The sequence below is a fragment of the Pinus tabuliformis genome, chromosome 6 (assembly GCF_031772625.1).
Source record: "Pinus tabuliformis cultivar Carrire ecotype Pingquan chromosome 6, CPIR1, whole genome shotgun sequence".
In the NCBI taxonomy this organism is placed as follows: domain Eukaryota; kingdom Viridiplantae; phylum Streptophyta; class Pinopsida; order Pinales; family Pinaceae; genus Pinus; species Pinus tabuliformis.
The window spans coordinates 666,706,946-666,728,455 of NC_142292.1; the positions used below are offsets into that span (position 1 = coordinate 666,706,946).

Genomic DNA, 21,510 nt, shown 5'->3' on the forward strand with positions numbered 1-21,510 from the left:
TTATAACATTTCATTTCATGTTAGATATTATTTGTTGTAATGGTTACACTTAGCTTACAAGTACAACGTTGGTGATCAATGATGATAAATGTTATATATTGAACTTTGAAAGCTTGAAAATTTAAGATTGATGAATCATGACTCAATATGTTGTATGTTACTATGTTACTAACTTGTGGACGTGGTTGATGAAGATTATAACTTCTAGATGATTGTTGTTATATGGTTCAATCTATGTTTTTTTTTGTTTTTTATATCTAATTCATCATTCTACATGTTTTTGTTGACATATATGTATCAAAATATAAAAATATAAAAAATATATATATTATATAAAAAAAGCTCCGGGATTCGCTCGCAAACCGGGAGCTTCTGAAAATGTTGCTCCCGCACCCGTTTTTGCTCCCACTCCCCGCTTTCGCTCCCGCTCGCAAGTAACACTGGGTCTCCCTATACAGGGTCCAAGCCCTCTAAAGGGTCATATTGGCATTTGTAGGGTGAGTGTTGAGAGCCACGGGTCTCCACCATACTAGGGAGCAGATTGCCACTTCATGGGATCCTTTAGTTCTACTTGTTGCTTTCTCGTGTTCCACATATTGGATGATGATGATGCACTTGGACTACCTTGCCCAACCGGCTCCATTCTTGCACCACACACTTGGCAGCTGATCTAGGGCCCAAATGAGGATGTGTTTTTCCATGAGAGACAATGCGAGGGATTGCATCGTTCTTCCAGTACTTACAGATGGGATACAAGCTTGTTCAATCCATTTGGAGGTCCATGAGGATGTTTTGTGCCCCCATAGCCACTTGGGGGCATAATAGGTCATTTGCTTGGATATCAAGGGGCCAACCCCTTTATCACTATGTTTGGAGCTCATTCATTCATCTTGGCACACATTGCACTCCACTACGCCTCCTTAATGGCCTTTCGACCTATTGTATCTATTATTTTTCCCCTTGGGAGGCTTATTTTTGTATTATGCAACTATCTTGGTGGGCTTGTCACCAAGGAATGTTATTTTTGCACATTATTTTATTAGTTGGGGCATTATTAGGCCTTATTAAGCAAATCAAATCCCTTAGGGAGGATATATATTGATGTGATGATCATTTCATTTGATCATCACTTAGTTTTGGACTTGTATCTCTTCTTGAGAATTTCACTAGACTTATTGATGGACGAATTGGAATCTTGATGCATTTCGATGTTTGGAAGAGCTTGTCTTTTATCATGGAGCTTTGATTTTTGTCTCTTGATGATTGGAAGATTTTCGCTATACTTGTAAGTGTTTCTTTCATGGTATATTTCTCATTTGGTCACTTGTATAATGCATGAAGAAATTTTGCTCATGAAGTTGGTGAAGCTGCATTAAAGAAATGCAAATTTGTGATCTTGTCTTTGTGAGGGCCCTTTCATATGTTTTATGCAAAGTACAGTGAATAAATATCCTAGGGGTATATGATTGTCCATATTTGCCTTGATAAGTCATCAATTGCAGCATCAAAGAAGTATAAATTTTCCTAGTAGCCTAGTCGTTGTCTCTAGGGCCTTGTGAAGTTGCTAGGGAACTACCTGATTGGGTATGAGCATTTCTAAATGTTGAATCATATTGACTCCGTTCTCCCAATAGGCTAGGCACTGGTCTAGTCCTAGGTGGTCACCAAAACAAAGATCTTTCTCACCTCTTTTTCTCTTTCTAAGCCCTAACTCTAGTAGGCTTCTTGGGGCATCACACAAGATATATTGTAGACATCCAAAATTGATGAAATTTGGTCTAGAGCTGCGCTGGTCTGTACTTGATAGGTCCTCCAATTTTGAAGCTCTTCCGACAGCGGAATCTAGAGTTTTGGCAAGTCCTAGATCACAAACCATTCTCCCTACGTTGCCTTTGGTTAGTGGCTTCATCAAGGATCATTGTATTAAAGTCTCAAGTCGAATCCAATCTCTTGATCCTTCTTCTCCTCCCGCACTTGGTCAAGCCCCTTTGTTTGAAGTTTCATCCCAAACCCTTGACCTCGTTTGGGTCCACTAGGGCTTCTTTGTGGTCTCGCAACCTTGTCACTCCAATTTCACAAGTATTGCTTAGAAACCCTATTTTTATAGGATTCCTTGGTCGAGTGCACTTCATATTAAATATTCCTCAACTCTCGCTCTAGATCTCCTTCAAGCCTGTTATGAAACCAGATCAAGAAAAGATAGAAAAGATAGATCAACACCTTAGAAATCAGCCTCTTCGAGGGGGCAACCTCCTTTACATTACATAAATGAACAATTCTTGGATGATACAAATGAAAATACCTCCTTTCTATATATAGGAGTCTAAGTGGTCCCAATACAATCAAAGCCTACATAACAATAATATTGTAGGGCACAACAATAACAATAGTGGGCTTCTATGTGGCACAATAGTAACAATATGGGCACTACATGGGTACATCAATATAAATAAGGGGTATAACTACAATAGTAATGGGGTAATCACTAGTATTATAGGGACCCAACATGCCCCTCTCCTTCAAAAAAGTGTTGTCCTCAACGCTTGAGTAGTTCAGGATACTTCTGCATAAAATTCTCGTCCTCCCATGTGGAATCTTCAGCGGATAAGTTCTTCCACTTGATAAGGTACTCTGAAATTGATCGATTTCGTAGCTGTCGAGTTCTTGTTTCTATAACTGCTTCCGGTTCCAATATAATTTTTCCTTCTTCGTCAAGTTCTGGCAATATTGTTTGAACTGGGAGCTTGTCGCCTATAACCTTCTTTAAGCATGAAACATGGAAAACTGGGTGCAATCGAGAAGCTGCAGGAAGCTCCAATTTGTATGCCATAGTACCAATCTTTTGCAACACCTTGTACGGACCATAATACTTTGGTGATAATTTATTATCCTTCTTAGATTGCTTGAGGGACATTTGCTTATATGGTTGTAGCCGTAGGAATACCCAATCACCTACATCAAAACTTCTTTCACTGCGATGCTGATCTGCCTGTTGTTTCATTCTATTCTGTGCCAACACAAGGTTATCCTTTAAGAGTTGGAGGACTTGTTGTTGATGTTCGATGTGATGTTCCACTGCCTGAACCTTAGAATTTTCTCTTAAATATGATGTGATGGATGGTGGTTGATACCCATAAAGTGCCATAAATGGGGTCATTTTTGTTGCTGTATGAAAGGAGGTGTTATACCACCATTCAGCCAGAGGCAACCATTTGACCCATTGTGTCTGTTTATCAGATACAAAGCAACGAAGGTATCCTTCCAAACATTTGTTTACTATCTCAGTTTGCCCATCAGATTGAGGATGATAAGATGAGCTATGAGCTAACTGAGTACCAAGACAAGAAAATAATTCTGTCCAAAAATTTCCAGTGAAAATGGGATCTCTGTCACTTACAATAATCTTTGGGTTTCCATGTAGCTTTTGAACTGTTTCCATAAATGCAGTAGAAACTGTACTGGCTTTAAATGGATGTGATAATGCACAAAAGTGTGCATACTTGGTAAGTCTGTCAACTACCACCATGATGACACTCTTTCCCTCAGACTTGGGTAAACCTGTGATAAAATCCATTGATACCTCCTCCCAACGTTGGCTTGGAATGGGTAAAGGTTGTAATAGACCCGGTGTCTTAATTGTTTCAACTTTATTTTGCTGGCAAACCAAACATTCTACCACAAACTTATGAATATCTGATTTAAGGCCATCCCAAAAAAATTCCTTCTTCACCCTGTGGTAAGTTTTTAAAAATCCTGAGTGCCCTCCTAAGGGAGAAGTGTGCAATTCCATAAGAATCTTTTGTTTTAGCTGGGAATTCTTACAGAGGTATAAGCGATCTTTGTACCATAACGAATCATTTTTCCAGCTAAATGTATCAGACGTACTGGAATCTTGTTGTAGCTTTCGAATAAGTGCCCATACTTCTTCGTCATTCTTCCATTCCTCCCTTGCTTCATTTATCCAATCTGGTTGGATGATAGAAATAGCGCACAACAATGCTTCCACATCCTCATCCTTCCTTGAGAGTGCATCTGCCACCACATTTTGCTTCCCCTTTTTGTAGATGATTTCAAAGTCATAACCCAACATCTTTGTGACCCACTTTTGTTGCTCTTCAGAGGATAATCTTTGTTCTAAAAAGTATTTAAGGCTATCATGATCTGTTTTTACCTTGAAGTGTCTTCCCATTAGGTAGGGTCGCCATTTCTTAAGTGCATGGAGTATTGCCAACATTTCCTTCTCATAAATAGCTTTTCTTAGAAACTTTCCCTTGATTGGACGACTTTCAAAAGCAATGGGTCTTTCATCTTGCATTAGAACAGCACCAATTCCATTTCCTGAAGCATCACATTCCACAGTAAAGGTTTTTGTGAAGTCCGGTGTAGCTAAGACCGGTGCTTGGCACATTGCCTCTTTAAGATGTTCAAAGGCCTTTGTTGCTTCCGGAGTCCATGAAAATGCATCTTTCTTCAATAATGTCGTTAGAGGTGCTGCTATTCTCCCATAATTCTTAACAAACTTGCGATAATACCCTGTCAACCCAAGAAATCCGCGCAAATGCTTTATGGATGTGGGGATTTTCCATTCCTTAATGGCTTTAATTTTGGTAGGGTCTACCTTAACTCCTTCATGAGATACAATATGACCCAAATATTCCACCTCCTGGACTCCAAAGAAACATTTGGATCTTTTGGCATATAATTGTTTCTCTTCCAATAGTTGTAGCACCCTGTCGACATGTTCAACATGATCCTTCCAAGACTTGCTGTAGATTAGTATATCATCAAAAAATACTAACACAAATTTTCTAAGGAATGGTTTGAAAATTGAATTCATCAAACCTTGAAATGTTGAAGGTGCATTGGTAAGGCCAAAAGGCATGACCAAAAATTCATAATGACCCTCATGAGTTCTAAATGCCGTTTTCGGAATGTCTTCAATCTTCATTCTGATTTGATGATATCCTGAACGAAGATCCAACTTGGTGAAGTAAATTGATCCATGCAATTCATCCAGTAATTCATCAATGACAGGAATGGGGAACTTATCTTTAATAGTGAGCTTGTTGAGCTCCCTATAATCCGGACACATGCGCCATGATCCATCCTTCTTGTGCACCAATACTACTGGAGCAGAGAAAGAACTTTGACTCGGTTGAATTATACCAGCCTCTAGCATTTCTGCAACCATACGTTCAATTTCACTTTTTTGGACATAGGGATATCTGTATGGCCTGATGTTTGGAGGAACACTTCCTGGAATCAGATGAATAGCATGATCATGATCACGCATAGGTGGGAGACCTTTGGGAGTCTCAAATACCTTGGAATGATTGTCCAGGACTTTTTGGAGATCTGGAGAAATAGATGATTCTAATGTGGAAACATCTAGCGAACATAATTGTGCAATTACACCCCTTTGCTCCTTTTTTAGAAGCTTTGTCATACCATTAGAGCTGATTATCTTTCCTGGTTTCCCTGCAATACCCCTTAATTCAACTTCCTTTCCTTCCACAGAAAATTTCATGAAAAGTTCTTGAAAATTAAAAGCTATTGTACCCAAGGATTGTAGCCATTGGACTCCTAGTACAACATCAGCACCTCCCATTGGAATGGAAAGCATTGGGCTAGTCAATACATATTCTCCCATGGATAGCTTGATATTATGGCACTTTCCAGAGCAATTTATTGTTCCTCCATTTGCAATCATCACTTGACACTCTGGTGCTGGATATAGGAAGCAATTCAATTCTTTTGCTACCCTACAATGAATAAAATTGTGGGTGCTTCCTGAATCAATCAACACTATCACCTTTTTCTTCTTGATTTGTCCTTCTATCTTGATGGTTTGAGGAGTGGTAATTCCCGCCAATGCATTACAAGATATGGTCGGATTTATTTGTTCTTCATATAGGCTTTGTTCCTGGAATATATCCTCTTCTTTTGACCTTTCTTGCTCCTTTTCTTCTTCCTCTTCACAATCTATGTAGAATAATTTCTTCTCAGCACACTTATGACCTTTTGTGTATTTGCTATCACAATTGTAACAAAGCCCTTTTGCTCTTTTTTCTTCCAATTGTTGCGGTGTCAACCTAGTAGGTTGTGGAAGACTATGGGCAACAACACTTCCATCTTTATAGTTGTGAATGGTATGCTTCCTAGTTGCCATAATTTTGCTTTCCATTTTTCTTGCTAACCTGAATGCCTTCTCTAATGAATCAGGTTCCCAAAGGCGCACATCATGTTGGATATTATCCTTTAAAGACCCTATGAACACATCAATCCTATGCTCCTCTGGAATATCTTTTATCCTTATGTTCAATTTTTGGAACTCCTCAATGTGCTCCATTATTGAACCCTTTTGTTTGAGATTCATCAATTGGCTAAAAAAAGTGTTGCTTTTTGTATCCTCATAATGTGCTATCAATTCTTCCGTAAAAATTGCCCAAGTGATAAATTGTTTACGAGAACAAAGCCATTGATACCATACAAATTGATTTGGTTCCAAATATAAAGTTGCCATACGTACCTTTTGTGTGTTTTGCACATTATTGAGATCGAAGAATTGCTCCATCTGTAATATCCATGTGGCGGGATCCTTGCCATCAAACTTCCTCACATCGATTTTTGGAACATGATGAGTCTTCGATCCAACATTAGCGTCTATGGTATCATGATTAACATTTCTTTTGTTCTCATCATGAGTTTCCTTTACTAACTTTTCACCATTAGTGACCCTTTCTTGTAGCAACTTCTTCAATTCATCCATCTTATCATCCATGCCATCCATTTTAGCGTCTATGCCATTCACCTTAGCTTCCATGCCATCCATCTTAGCTTCCATGCCCTTTATCTTAGATTCCATGCCATTTACCTTAGATTCCACGCCACTTATCTTAGCTTCTGTTAGCTTTTGTGAGCGTGACATTTGTTGCACTTGTTCTTGTAATTTTGATATATCATGTAGCATTTCTTCCTCTTCTTCATGAGTCATGCTAGAACTTTCAGGTTCCTTACTAGGTGTTTGCATTTTCTTTCCTCGGGGCATCAGTTACCGATAATAATGTTTTACTATGCCCTTTGAATTCCGTTAAACCAAGCTTACACAAAAATTAAAAACAAAACTACACACCTTTTTTCACTTTATAGAAGCCTGATATTGAATCTGATGTATCTATGTAATTTCGGATCCTTCAATCCTGAAATTGCTACCTGTAGTAGCCTTCTGCGTCCTCTTTCCAATGCCACAAGTCTGAGCCAAATTGGATTCTCCAAGAAAGAGTTATGCACAATCTCCCGCAGTGACCTGATTATAGACTAGTTCAGTAGAGCGAACTTGTATGAAGTGCCACGTGTCACTGTTTCAACCTTTGACTCTGAAAAATATATAAACAGAAAGTACAGTCCGTCCTCTTTCTGTACCTTCTTACGAAATTTCAATCCGATGCTTAGAAAGAAAGTTATGACGATTTTCCCCAGGTCACCTGTTTTGAATGTAATTCAGGAGTCTGCAAAAAGACCAACTTCCTCAGATCATATCTCCGAAAATATCGCGCGAAAAGATCGGAAATTCAGACCCAAGGTTCAGCGCCAATTCCTCTCAAATGGGTTTTTTTTGCAACTTCTGAAACGTCACAGAAAAAAAAGTTATAGCGAAAATGCCACGATGACCTTTTTGGAGCAGCGAAACCCTAGAATCCAAAGCTCTGATACCAAATGTTATGAAACCAGATCAAGAAAAGATAGAAAAGATAGATCAACACCTTAGAAATCAGCCTCTTCGAGGGGGCAACCTCCTTTACATTACATAAATGAACAATTCTTGGATGATACAAATGAAAATACCTCCTTTCTATATATAGGAGTCTAAGTGGTCCCAATACAATCAAAGCCTACATAACAATAATATTGTAGGGCACAACAATAACAATAGTGGGCTTCTATGTGGCACAATAGTAACAATATGGGCACTACATGGGTACATCAATATAAATAAGGGGTATAACTACAATAGTAATGGGGTAATCACTAGTATTATAGGGACCCAACAAAGCCCTTCTTGGAGAGCCATTCATCTTGCTTCTAAAGCAAGCAGTTGTTGAGAAATCTAAGGGCAACTAGAATAGATGGTTTCTTTGACTTTGCTAACTGCTTGTGATGTATTTTTACTTAACTTGATTTGCTTCTTCTTTCACTTAATTATTATTAGTGTTCTCTATCATCAAACAACTACCAAATAATTAAGATCAATGAGACATGGAGACACAAAATGCAGGTTGTTAGCCAGGGCCAAAACCTCTCCTCTTGAGAGGAAAACCCACAAGAACTCCTTGTTTTATAAAACTTCAAATGACGAATTCCAAGACCTGTGACCCTTGACAAAGACCCCTCCAAGACCAAGTCAAACCTTCCTTTGATGAGCTTTTCTTCCATAACTTCTCCAACAACTTCGACCCCATCAACTTCTCCAACAACTTCGACCCCAACAACTTCGAATTTTTTGACTTACAATTTTCGGCCCCTAGTAGTCACTACAATTTCACACGTGTGGTGGTCTTTAGGGCAGATTTGAGTCCTTCTTTACTTCGCTTAACTTGATTTCTTCTCCTTTAGTCTTCAACTTCCAAAGTAGATTCTCTTGACACTGAACTCAGCTTCACTTAGCAGGTTTTCAATTTGATCTTGTTGCAGTAGGATGATGGCCTAGCTCCTCACACGTGTGAGAGATATAACTGTATAACAGATCCAAAACTTTGATTCTCTCTTCTTCCCTTTGTTAGGTGTTGAGGCTTTTATCTTGTCTTCTTATCTTCCTTTATCAAACTTGTTGCTGCTTGATTGGATGCTCTTCCAAAATGAGGTCAAGCTCACTTATATATAGTCTCTCTAGCAGGTCGAATAGCTCTTTCATGAGGTCGACTTGTCACCTTGTAGGCCGACTTGTTCTTTTTTGAAGGCCAACTCGTAGTTGCTTGTTTGACAAGGTTTTGGAGTGTTTTTGATACATTTTTATGACTTACAAAAATTTTCTTGATACGATACAATATGTCCAAAAGGGTCTTCCATACATGACAATGACTTAATTTACTTTATGACTCTATGACAAACCTAGAAGCACTCAATGGGTGCTTGACCCATAAATAAATCTACCTTGAGCATGAAACCCATGCATCATGAATGACAATAATAAATTTCTCTTTTCTTTAATATCAAATACATAAAATCATGATTACATATGTCATTATGAAGACCGAACCTAGTTACATATTTCAACACTCCCTCTTAACTAGGAAGGTATTCATAATCCATACAAGGTACTTGGACATTCTCATATTGAAGAATTTTCATAAGAAGAGTCAGATTGGTAAGCCATATCATAAGCTATTATTTCAGCTTATCTCATTGCATCTCATCATATCAACCAACATTGTCACATAGCAAGGCCTTCACTAACAACTCTATCTCTCCACAATATTAGAGCACAATGTTGGCAAGACAATGGCTGATAGACACCATCATCATTGTCTCTCAATGCACATACCCCATCCGGATGTTCACAAGGTATGTCCTTTTAGGAACATCCCTGTCTTGGAATAAGACATCCTCAAGGAATTTCCTCTTCATCTACTCTTCCTTATTGGATGCCCTACCACATCCTCAAAGAGTATTAGAATCAATGTCAGATGCTTACCCAAACCTCCATTCTTTCTTCATAACATGAAGACGAGAAGGATGTGTCTATCTCATCCTCTCAACTCGGGAGGATCTACTCATTCCTATAAAAGGAATATACCCAAGTTCCTTAGGAATTTTCCCAAGCTCCCTCTTAACTAGGGACTTGTCTTCAACAATAACTATCTGCTCTTTGACAGTGATCATGATACTATCGACTGCTTGTAGGGCTCCTCTTTCTGCATCATGTCATGAACATCATCTTCTTTATTATGGAGCTTTCTTCATCACAACTTCTTTGTAGGGCTTTGGCCATCTTTATCCATCACTTCCCTTCAACGAACCATAGGCTTGCACCAATAGTCATTTCATCCTTTTCTTCATTGGAAAGTGATCTTCTAGTCCACGTCTGGCTTTCCTTCATGCAACTACCTCTTCCAAGTCATGTTTCTTTCAGGATCTTCCATCCAATCTCATGAGTACAAGTTGTAGGTGGTTCTCTACAACTTGCTTTCCATAGCTTTTTAACAACCCAACCAGATGCTTTCAAAAATCAAAATGAATAATAAATTAAAGTTACCTCTTTATGATGGCCTTTCGTCATGACATCAACTTCTAGCAACATCAACATCTAGCACATGTATGAATCCATCTCCATGACACATATTGTCAAGGTCTTCCTTTTCCATCATACATATTAGGGTCTTCATACCTTTTTCTTCCATGGAGATGTCATAGCTAATTCTTCTAGTTATCAAATGTTGATTACTTATCTTATCTTACGTGACTATAGTTGCATCTTTCACGAACTCTTCTTCCTTTCTTCACATATTGCTTCCCCAGGAACTTCTATACATAGTTCCTTCATCATAGGAACCATAGTTGCCAACCACCTCATATTCTTCATGAGGTCATATTATGTTGATTTCATTTTGTCAATATGTAGAAGAGTTCAAGGTACATTGTCTACATGCCTTCATGCATCATTCATAAGGAAGAGTCCCTTCTTCTTCAATCATGCTCATGAGATAGAGCATTCAACCATTCTATCTGCAACCATATGATGACATGACTTTATCTATCTATTACCAAATATATACATACCTCTTCCTTCATGTGGTCATCTAGTAGACTCCATTTGGCAGCTTCCTTGCCTTGCTTGAAGATGAAGGTACTTCAACCAACTTGACATGCTGGACATCTTGGTCATCATACCTTACCGATGGACCCCACACAAGGTGGAATATGGACTATCAACGAGACACTTGCTTCTTTCAAGTAGAGGTGAACCTTCTAATGAAGATTTTAGTGGAGGATCTTGATGATCCTCATTCTGCAAATGCTCCTTCCTAATAATGATATGATGATTTCTTTATCCTTTATCTTGCTAGATGACTTTCTTCCAACCATATATATTGCTACTTCGGTTGCCCTTACATGCTTCTAATGGAGATGCCATTTCTGTCACAATGACTACTATAACCATGTAGACTTTCTACTTCAACTATCCTTCCATGCTTCTATGATAATGTCATCTCTATCTTCCTATAATGCATCCTATCATATTTGTGATACTTTCTATCATCTTCTATAACTGAAAAGAACTAAGTGAAGGAGGTTATCTGAGTTATAGTAGAGACCTTTCACTTCCTCCTATGATTTCTTCTTTTCTGATTCTTCCACTTCTTCGGTAACATGGGCTTCATTTATTTCCTTTCTCGTCTTGTTGTCCTTCTTTAGTTTTGGACAATTCCTTTGAAAATATCCATGTTCATTAAACTCATAGCATTTTATCTTTGACATATCGATATTCTTCTTTTTTGAAGGATCAAACCTTCCAAACTTTCCTTTTCTCGTGGGCACGGAAACATATGCTTGAACTTGTTCATTTGATCCAACATCGGTCTTTGCCTTCAACCTAGTTTCTTCAATCTTGCACAATGACCAAAGTTCACTGAATAGAGTGGCTTCCTTCTTTCCATAAATACTTGATGCAAAGTTGCCCCATTCATTAGGTAGTGCACTGAGCACAACGGTGGTCATCTCTTTATCAAACTTTATTTCTCCTAGTTCTTGTAGTTGATCTCTTATTTGTGATACCCTCATAAGGTATGAGGCTATCCCTTCTTCCTTTGATACCTTCATTTTTTATAATTTGGTTCTCAAAGATATAACTTCTCTCGCAATGCTTACGAAAAACAATTCTACCAATTTTTCATAGATATGTTTCGATTTCTCCAACTTTGCTACATAAGGGATGAGGGAGTCCTTGCTTGATTCTATGAGGATTATTTGAACCCTTATTTCTCCTTTCATGTACTTTGATAGTGCTTGAGATTGCTCTTGTGATGGTTTGGAGATTGAACCCTTAACATATTCAATAAATTCATTCTCTATGAGGATCAAATCTATCCTCTTCTTCCATGCAAGGAAATTTGATGACCTAACTAGTTTATAGCTTTCCTTTCAGAATGAAGTCATGTTGATAGTAGATTCAAACATAAATATAAAGATACTTGTCAAGTGAAGATGCTTCTATATGATGATATCTTCAACTTGATGCCTTCTTGATGATGTTGCTTCCCTGATGATCTTCTTCAAGGATATTTGAGATGTGATCTTTGCTTCAATGTGAGCGAGATCACCTTCATTTCTTTGATGATGATGGAAATGCTTCTTCTTGCTTCCTTTCGATGTAGAAATGGAGAGTATGGAGACTTCAAGATGCTTCAAATGCGTACTCCTTCTTTCTTTGAGTGGAGGTAGGGTCCTTGAGGTCTTCTTGTCCTTGTGATGATATGATCTTTGAGATGAGTGCTCTTCCTTGGTGCTTCTTTGTCCTTCTTAATGATTTTCTTGTGCTCGGTCCTTATGTATCCTTCTTAAATGATATGATCTTCAAGCTACCTCTTCTTGACTTGTCAACTTAGCTCTGATACCATGTTGAGAAATCTAGGGGCAGCTAGAATAGGTGATTTCTCTAACTTTGATAACTGCTTGTGATGCATTTTTACTTAACTTGATTTGCTTCTTCTTTCACTTAATTATTATCAGTGTTCTCTATCATCAAACAACTACCAAACAATGAAGATCAATGAGACAATGAGGCACAAAATGTAGGCTGTCAGTTAGGGCCAAAACTTCTCCTCTTGAGAAGAAAATCCACAAGAACTCTTCTCTTCTTATAGATTTCAAATGATGAATTCCAACAGCTGTGAACCTTGACAAAGGCCCCTCCAAGACCAAGTCAAACCTTCCTTTGATGAGCTTCTCTTCCACAACTTACATTTGACCCCAACAACTTCTCCAACAACTTCGACCCCAATAATTTCTCTAACAACTTCAACTTCTTTGACCTGCAATTTTTGGCCCCCAATAGTCACTGCAATTTTGGATGTGTGGTGGTTTTTAGGGCATATTTGAGTCCTTCTTTACTTCACTTGATTTCTTCTCCTTAAGACTTTGACTTCCAAATCAGATTCTATTAATTCCCAAACTCGGCTTCACTTAGCATGTTTCCAATGTGATCTTGCTGCAGTAGGATGATGCCCTAGCTCCTCGCACGTGTGAGAGATATAGCCCTAAAACAAATCCAGAACTTCGATTTCTCTCTTCTTCTCTTCGTTAGGTGTTGAGGCTTCTATCTTGTCTTCTTATCTTCCTTGATCGAACTTGTTGCTGCTTGATTAGATGCTCTTCCAAAATGAGGTCGAGCTTAGTTATATATAGTCTCTTTAGTAGGTCAAATAGCCCTTTCATGAGGTTGACTTGTCACCTTATAGGCCGACTTGTAGTTGCTTGTTTGACAAGGTCTTGGAGGACCCTTGACACATTTTTTTGACTTACAATAATTTTCTTCACACGATACAATATGTCCAAAAGGGTTTTCCATACATGACAATGACTTAATTGACTTTATGACTCTATGACAAACCTAGAAGCACTCAATGGGTGCTTGACCTATAAATAAATTTACCTTGAGCATGAAACCCATGCATCAAGAATGACAATAATAAATTTCTCTTTTCTTTAATATCAAATACATAAAATCATGATCACATATGTCATTATGAAGACTGAACCTAGTTACATATTTCAACAACAATCCATTTCATTAGAGTCTCTCCTTTGAATAGGCTCTTGGAATCACTACTTTTACACCATTGATATATTTCTCCTAGTGATTCCCTAATATCTGTTGAATTTTTGAGCAACTAGGGAGAAATCTCCCTAGAAATCACTTTATTGGGTCTACCCCTTTCACCCTAGAAGCAAATTATTTCTCAAGAGCAAATTATTTTTCATAAGAGCAAAACTTATTTCAAAAATATTTTATAATGGAATTAGACATGTGCAAAATAAAATCACTTAAGTGATTCAATTAGACATGTGCAAAATAAAATCACTTAAGTGATCCATCTAGACATGTGCAAAATAAAATCATTTTAAGTTATCTAATTCGAATGGATCACTCTAGGAGCTTCCAAAACACTTAATTCGAGAGAGGGATCTTGCCTCAAAGATTTCTATATATTGAAGAGAAGCCTTCATTTGCAACACATCGAGTTCTCTCTCTCTCACTATGGCGATCTAGCTCTCACATTGATGATCAAGCCCTTGTATCAATAATTTATCTCTCTTATTAGCAGTAGCAGATCTCTTATTATGAGTAGTAGATCTATTGCAGATTTGTAGATCTCTTATCATCATTGGCAGATCTCTTATCATCATTGGAAGATCTCTTATTATCAGTGGCAGATCTCTTATTATCAGTAGCAGATCTATTGCATATTTGCAGATCTCTTATCATCATTGGCATATCTCTTATTATCCGTAGCAGATCTCTTATTATAAGTAGTGGATCTATTGCAGATTTGCAGATCTCTTATCATCATTGGCAGATCCATTATTTGGCAGTTCTATTGTTTGGCAGATCTGTTATCTGGCAAATCCACTGTTTGGCAGATCTATTGACAGATCTCAGAATTCTCATTCAACTCTCACACTAGTGGTTTCTGCTTTTGTTATTTGTTGTTGTTAATGCTTTCGCTCCAGAGAAGTATTATTGTAGTTGGTATTTCTCTCGCACCAAAATATTTAGCTCTTGTATTGATCTCCCTCCAGAGATATTCTATTCTTGATATTGCTTTCGCACTAGAGTTTGATTGTTGGTATATTTCCCTCGCTTTAGTAGCATTATGATATTGCATTTGGAGAATATTGCTCATAGTATTTAGCTCTCGTACTTGTGCACTTTCTTCACGCACTTGTGTCTAATGCTCTTGTTTTGTAAGCCTTTCGAGGCTTGTGGTGGTGTTTTGAAGTTGTCATGTTAAAAGGGGTTGTTACTACTATTATTTGTAAAAGGGGTTTTGTACTCTGATTATGTATCTCTGATGAACATTTGAAGACGATCTAATAAAAGAGCATTTTAAAAAGGGTTTGCCCCCATAGTGGGATTTTCCCCTTGTATTGGACCAAATCTTGTGTCTTGTTGTTCATTGACTGTCTTCTATGGTTTATGATCTTAGAAATTAAATTTTAAATTTGCAAAATTTAACATGGTACCAAAGCTGTGTGGTGAAGATAAGCTCAAGAACAGTAAGCTTAATGCAATTATCTACTGAAAAACCTTATTTGTTGCTCAAAATACAACAGTGGATCAGTTCAAATGGCACATCCTTCTTTAAGGACAACGAGAAATTGACAGGGGCTTCAAATTATGATGCTTGGAAACTTAGATTGGACACCAACTTGGATGGAGAAGATGTTCTAGAGTATGTCCAAGGAGGTGTACCCTAGCCTCCTGAAAATGTCCCCACTCCTGCTAAAGCAAGATACAAGAAAGGTGAGATCAGAGCCCGCAAAATTATCCTTGATTTTTTGAAAGAGCATCTTCTTACCTATATCTCCAAACTGAAGACATCTAAGGAAATGTATGACAAGATTGTTGGCATGTTTGAAGTCCAAAATCTGAATCACGTCCTTGACTTGAAGAAACAACTCAAAGATATCAAATTGAATAAGGGAGAATCTATTCAGGCTTATTTTAAAAGGATTATTAAACTCAAGGACCAAATTTTGTCTGCTGGCGAGCCCTTGTCTGATAGGGAATTGGTACACACAACCCTTGATGGATTTTTTGTAGCTTGGTAAGTATTCATTACTACCATCAACAATAACAATGTTTTGCCAACTTTTGATGAATTGATCGAAAGATGCAAGCAAGAAGAATCAAGGATGATTTCAAGGGGCAGAATTCAGAGACATGAAGAAGGAGAACCATCTGCCTTCACTGCACAAGCAAAGAAGAAGAAAGGAAAGGGAAAATCTTCTAAGCCAAAGTCCAAACCCAAGTTTTTCAAGAAGAGCATGAGGAATGTTGAATGCTTTAACTGTCACAAGCATGGGCACTATGCTCGAGATTGTCCAGAAAGAAGATCCTCTTATAATCAAAGGAGTAGCAACAACTACAATAATCAGTCTCCTAATCGAAAAAGGAGGAATTATGGAGGAAGAAGATATGAAGGAAGAAGCAATGCTCGCAGTGATCGTGATCAAGAGCCTCATCCTCAAAAGAGATACAAAAATACAAGGTATGAAATAATGCTGCTGCTACTCAATATGAGTACTTTCTGATTTCATCGTTGTCTAGTGCTTCTCCTCTAGACTCTTTAGGTAGCTGGTTTGTGGATAGTGTTGCCTCTAGGCACTTCTACATACCCTGTAAAAGGGTTTGGTTCATTTTATTTTCATTTGGATCTTGGAGAAATTATTCATCTTCAAGATGCTTTATACGTACCTGGTCTAAAGAAAAATCTTATATCTATATATGCTCTAGAAGATAAAGGAATGAAGGTGGCTTTTATAAAAGGAAAGGTGTTAACCTGGCTAAAGAAAACAAACATGAAAAATGCTTTTACTCTTGGATCGAGAGTCGAAGGGCTTTACAAGGTCAATGGGAGACCTATTAAAGCTATGGCTCAAGAATGCAATTTCAATCAGATTGAGTTATGGCACTGCAGATTTGCTCATCTTCATTATAAGGCACTACCCAAAGTAAAGAAGATGGTTTATGGAATGCCATAAATCCAATCAAAACATGATGGTGTTTGCCCTCGTTGTGAAAGTGGAAAGAAAACGAGGGTGCCTTTTCCCTCTAGTAGTACTAAATCTCATGACATCCTGTTGCCAATTCCTTCAGATTTGTGTGGACCTATGCTAGTGACATTGTTAATTTTAGGCAACAATGGTATGTTCTATGCTTTAGAGCAATTTTACTTCAATTTCTTTATTAGCCCAGTATCAATATTCAGATTAGCAATCACATCAACATGATAGTAAAATGCAGATAGAACATAAACATAAAGAGTAGAAGACAAGCCAAGACAAGAGGACACAAGCTGTGGCACCAGCCAGGGACAAACCCCAATGTGGGGAAACCCTTGATGAAATCTTCTTTTAGTCTTCAATAGTTCAGCAGAGAGAGATAGTACAATTTACAAATCTGATAATTTATAATAGCAGCAAAAGAGCCCTAACTAGAAAAGTCAACGCTGGTCAACATGCTAGATTTGACCCTTAGCAAATTAGTCAAATTCAGTGAACTTCGACCTCAAAACAGCAAGATAAAAAAAAACTCTAAACAGTCAAATTCAGCCCCGTCAAAGTGTGGTCAAACAGCCAGTTGACACGTAGTGGTCAACATCTTGCTCTACTTGGGGACACGTCGCTGCACTATAGGAATGTGAGAATCCAAAATCTGCATCCACGTAACACACAACAAAATATAAGTAGCGTCCATCCAAAAGTCATCATATAACGTTAAGCACAAGAAAGATATAAGCTCGTCATTTATTAACTAGTCTAATAACATGAAAAACCAAATCAAACTACAAAATGAAACACTGAAATAACAGGGCATAAGGTTAGAAATACAATACAAGGATGCCCCGTGGCATCAGATGCGTTCAATATAGTGCATACTGAGCATTTGCTTGCTTTCAGGCAAATTTGTCGGCTGTTTCTCGGATGTGCCATGTCCAATTCTGCATAAGGTAGGGCTTTTTCCTATCTGAAAATCAAGCTGCTTACAACCATCTAATGCATCCAATCACTTTCTCGTTCTCTTTCTCTTGCGTTTTTTCTTTGTGGAACATTCTGCTTCAAAATTCTCAGATGAAGTATGTAAGATATGCGTGACATGTCTTTCTTCATTTTGCATCTGATTTTTATCGTTTTTAATTTTATCTTGATCACCTTCAATTAACCACTTTCCAATGGAACAAATGACCTCCTGATAATAAGATGGAGCTTGCTGCAGCAGATAAGGAGGCTTCTGATCTATCGACGTCTCCCTGTTTCTTTCATCCTCTCACTGACGCTGAAGCTTCTGTACCTGTATTGTAATGGCATCAATTTGGCTAGAGTGCTCAACCTTCATAGCACTGACTTCCCTGGCACGGTCTTCCTCCATGCTCAATAACTTATTTTGAAGACATATCTGACTAGCTTCCATATCTTTTATTACTTTATTGTTCTTTTCGTTTATGGTCATCAAGCAATGTTGCATAGAGTTTATCTCCTTCTTATGATTTGCTTGCATGGTAGCCAACTGATTATTATAATCGAATGTCATGATAGTCATTTCTTCATCCATAGCTAATAACTTGTTTTGCATAGAATTAATTTCCCTATCATGATTAGCTTTCATAGTTTCCATCTCCTTATCTCGCTTTTCCAGGTGGGTGTATAAAGTTCTCATATCATTGACATAATCAGTGACAAACTTTTCTTGATTAATTTCCATATTTTTTACCAGCCGCATTAGTTCCTCTATAATTTGCTTCTGATTTTCCCTTTCATTGTCGACATTGATTTGATAACTTGTTCTTGCTTTTTTACTGTCATGGATTTGATCTGCAACGGTACAGGTGGATGGCACATTCTGATATGGAGAATTGTCTTGAATCTTTCATCGATAGCTGGACCCTTCACAAAATCACTTTCATTCTGTTGTATAATTTCAAGGGCACAACGCGAGGTATCTTGATAACCATATCTATCTTTAAAAGCATGAATGATGTCTTGTAAAGAAGTGAAAGAATCTTTAGGACAATTATTAAACCAATTCAAAGCATCACCTTCTAAAGAAAAGGCAAATAAACACATTTTGACATCTTCATGATCATACTGAGGAGAACTACAATATATGAACATTATACGAGAAAACCTGCATAGATGCTTTCTAACAGCGATTGAATCACCACCCGAGAACAAAGACAATTTAGAAATGGCCACTTCCGGAATATCATGGAGAACATTAGTAAAATGACACGGGGTAAACGAATAATCCATGATGAATAACGAGGGACCAAATGGATGATAGAGAGAGACCTTTGCTCAAGAAAATCAAGAGATGAAAGAAGTGGAGTTGCCACTTGAACATGAATCTAACTCTAGGATCCAAAAGGCAACAAACAATCGGATATAAGGGGGGCTTCTTGTCTGAGAAAAAATAAATGAAAAGAAATGGAGTCGCCACCCAACCAAGAAATGAATCGAGATGTCCAGGTGCTAAAGGTACGATTAACGAGATGACGAAAGATAGGGCGATGAAAAGATCAAATGACGCCAGGAAAGGCTGGCCGCTTGATAGGATAATGAATGGTGGAAAAGATGAGATGATTAAAAACGATGAGGAAAAGATGAATGTCATTGAAACGCCGAGAATAAAATATCCCCGACAACGGCGCCAAAAAATGTTGTTGCACAAAGTGTCTAGGTACTGCTATGGGGGTGTACCCATAGCAGTACACCCCCTTTTTTCGCAAAAGGGATAGCGCTTGATCAACGTGTCTATGCCGTTCGACTATCATCAACAGCCTGATTATGTTATATTGTAAGCCCTTTCTGCATGTGTAAATTGTAAATAATCTCAGCAGATCCGTGTCGTGTACGTAATTGCCTAGGTAAACCTAATTTGTTGATGACGATCTACATTCCAGAAGGTTTTTTGTCTCACTAATCCATGATCGATAGAGTTTTCCTTCAGCCTTACCTCAAAGCCGGAATGGATTTTGTCACCAGAATGGTAGGGGAGTCCTAGTGTGCTAGATTAAGTCTATGTAAAAGTGATTTGGGAATAATCCTAACTATTTGGTTAGGTTATTTTATTACAAATTGCTTGATCTGCTAGATTATATTTGTGTCGCAGAAATGGGTAGTCTGTGAGGGTCTTGGTCAAATGGGTTTTCCCCCTTGAGATGTAAAAATGTAAAATTCATGATGTAAAATGTCTTGAGGGTTAGAAAAATAATTTATCCCCTCATAAGTCCTAGGTCCTAGGTAAATTTAAATTTTCCAGAGGTAAAATTCGTGGGTCCTTTAAAAAATTAAATCTTAACTGGTCCAAGGACTATGGTTAGTTGATTATTTTGTTAAATTTTATGTCTTAGGTCCCTGGGGTTAAGTCAAAGTCAAAGTTTTGAGGAAATAAATGCAAAATTTTAATTTATTAATGTATTAAAATGCATTTAATTGAAAAATTTGAAATTTCCTCAATATTTAAAATTTCGACGAATGAGATTAAAAGAAATTTTGATCCTCATCAACGGTCGAGATCACTTTGACAAGGATCACTCGAACTAGCCGTTGGAAGATTTGTTTTTAAATAGGAGGTCAGTTGTCAGTTGAGATCATTCGATCTTGGAGTCGTGTGCTAAGGAAAGCTCTCTTGTAATCGTTTTTCATGTGCAATAAAGAAAGGCTTTGGGGTTAATTTCTGCTGGTGTTACTCTTCGTGGAAATGTTGTAACATGTTTTATTTTCATGCATAGATTTAAATTTCAGCCATTGATGATAGCTTTATGAAGAGTGATTTTAAACACAGGTATCTTGTTTGGTCACTGGGGTTTGAATGATAGTTTAATTTTTGAATATAATGGCAGGTATCTCCTTTAAATCTGAATTTTATTGTCATTTTCTCTCTCTATGTTAATGGTTGAATTAAGTTGTGCAGAAATCCTTGATTTTGAGATCACCGGGCGTTCAAGGAAGTGTTCAGTTGGACTAGCCAACTCTTGGATAGCATTTTCTGAAGAGCCCAGTTGGTTTTGATCCCGGGCTTATCATTAGAACTTTTGTTGTGGATGCATGAAGGGTTTTCTGAAGCACCTCATCTTAAATTCAAAATTTTAAAAATATATGTGTGGCATAATGACAGATCTAGCTGCTTAGAACCTTTAACTTGTGGATATTGTAATTATTTAGCTGGTTTTTAATTTCATCCTTGCATATATTGCTTCTGGGCATTTTGTTTTTATCATTGCAGGTTGCAGATTTGGAGGTGAGGTTCAATCTCGAAGCCAGATCTAGGCCCTGGAGGGTAAGATCTGGCCTCAGAACCAGTTTTCTGCATGTATACAGTTATGCTGCTTGGGGTTTCATTGTGTTCCAGGAAATTTTTTGAAATTTTTAAGCAGGTTGTGGGATTGCTGTATCACCATTCTTTCCACACCTCACTCGTTCAGCCTCCTGTGTGAAAACTTTCTAACCCTCTTCGCTGCCCCGCTGCTCATTTCCTCGCGTTTCGGCCACCTCCAGCTCAGCGTGTTACTCCTGAACCTGCAAAACATATCATATAAATATAAACCTTTCCTCCCTTTGCTGCTTCGATTACTTTGCGTCTTCCACCATCTCCACGCATTACCATCGAACTCTTTACGCTGCCACTACCCACCAAGCTCCCTACGCAGTTCCTCATCCATCTTCCCAATCGAATCCCTACGCAGTTAGCCATCTCTACAGCTATCAACAGCTTCTTATTCCTCCATGCAA

At 37.9% G+C, this 21,510-nt stretch overlaps 1 protein-coding gene across 3 annotated transcripts in view; it reads left to right on the forward strand.

The window, feature by feature from the left end:
- LOC149260379 (S-adenosyl-L-methionine-dependent methyltransferases superfamily protein) overlaps window positions 1–21,510 on the forward strand; it is a 413,041-nt gene that overhangs the window by 117,266 nt on the left and 274,265 nt on the right. The window contains exon 3 of one of the 3 annotated variants that reach the window (XM_089420520.1): window positions 21,005–21,058. The exons of the other annotated variants lie outside the window; for them this stretch is intronic. Coding sequence (XP_089276646.1) covers window positions 21,005–21,058 — 54 coding nt within the window. The remainder of the gene's footprint in view (window positions 1–21,004; window positions 21,059–21,510) is intronic. 3 annotated transcript variants of the gene reach the window in all.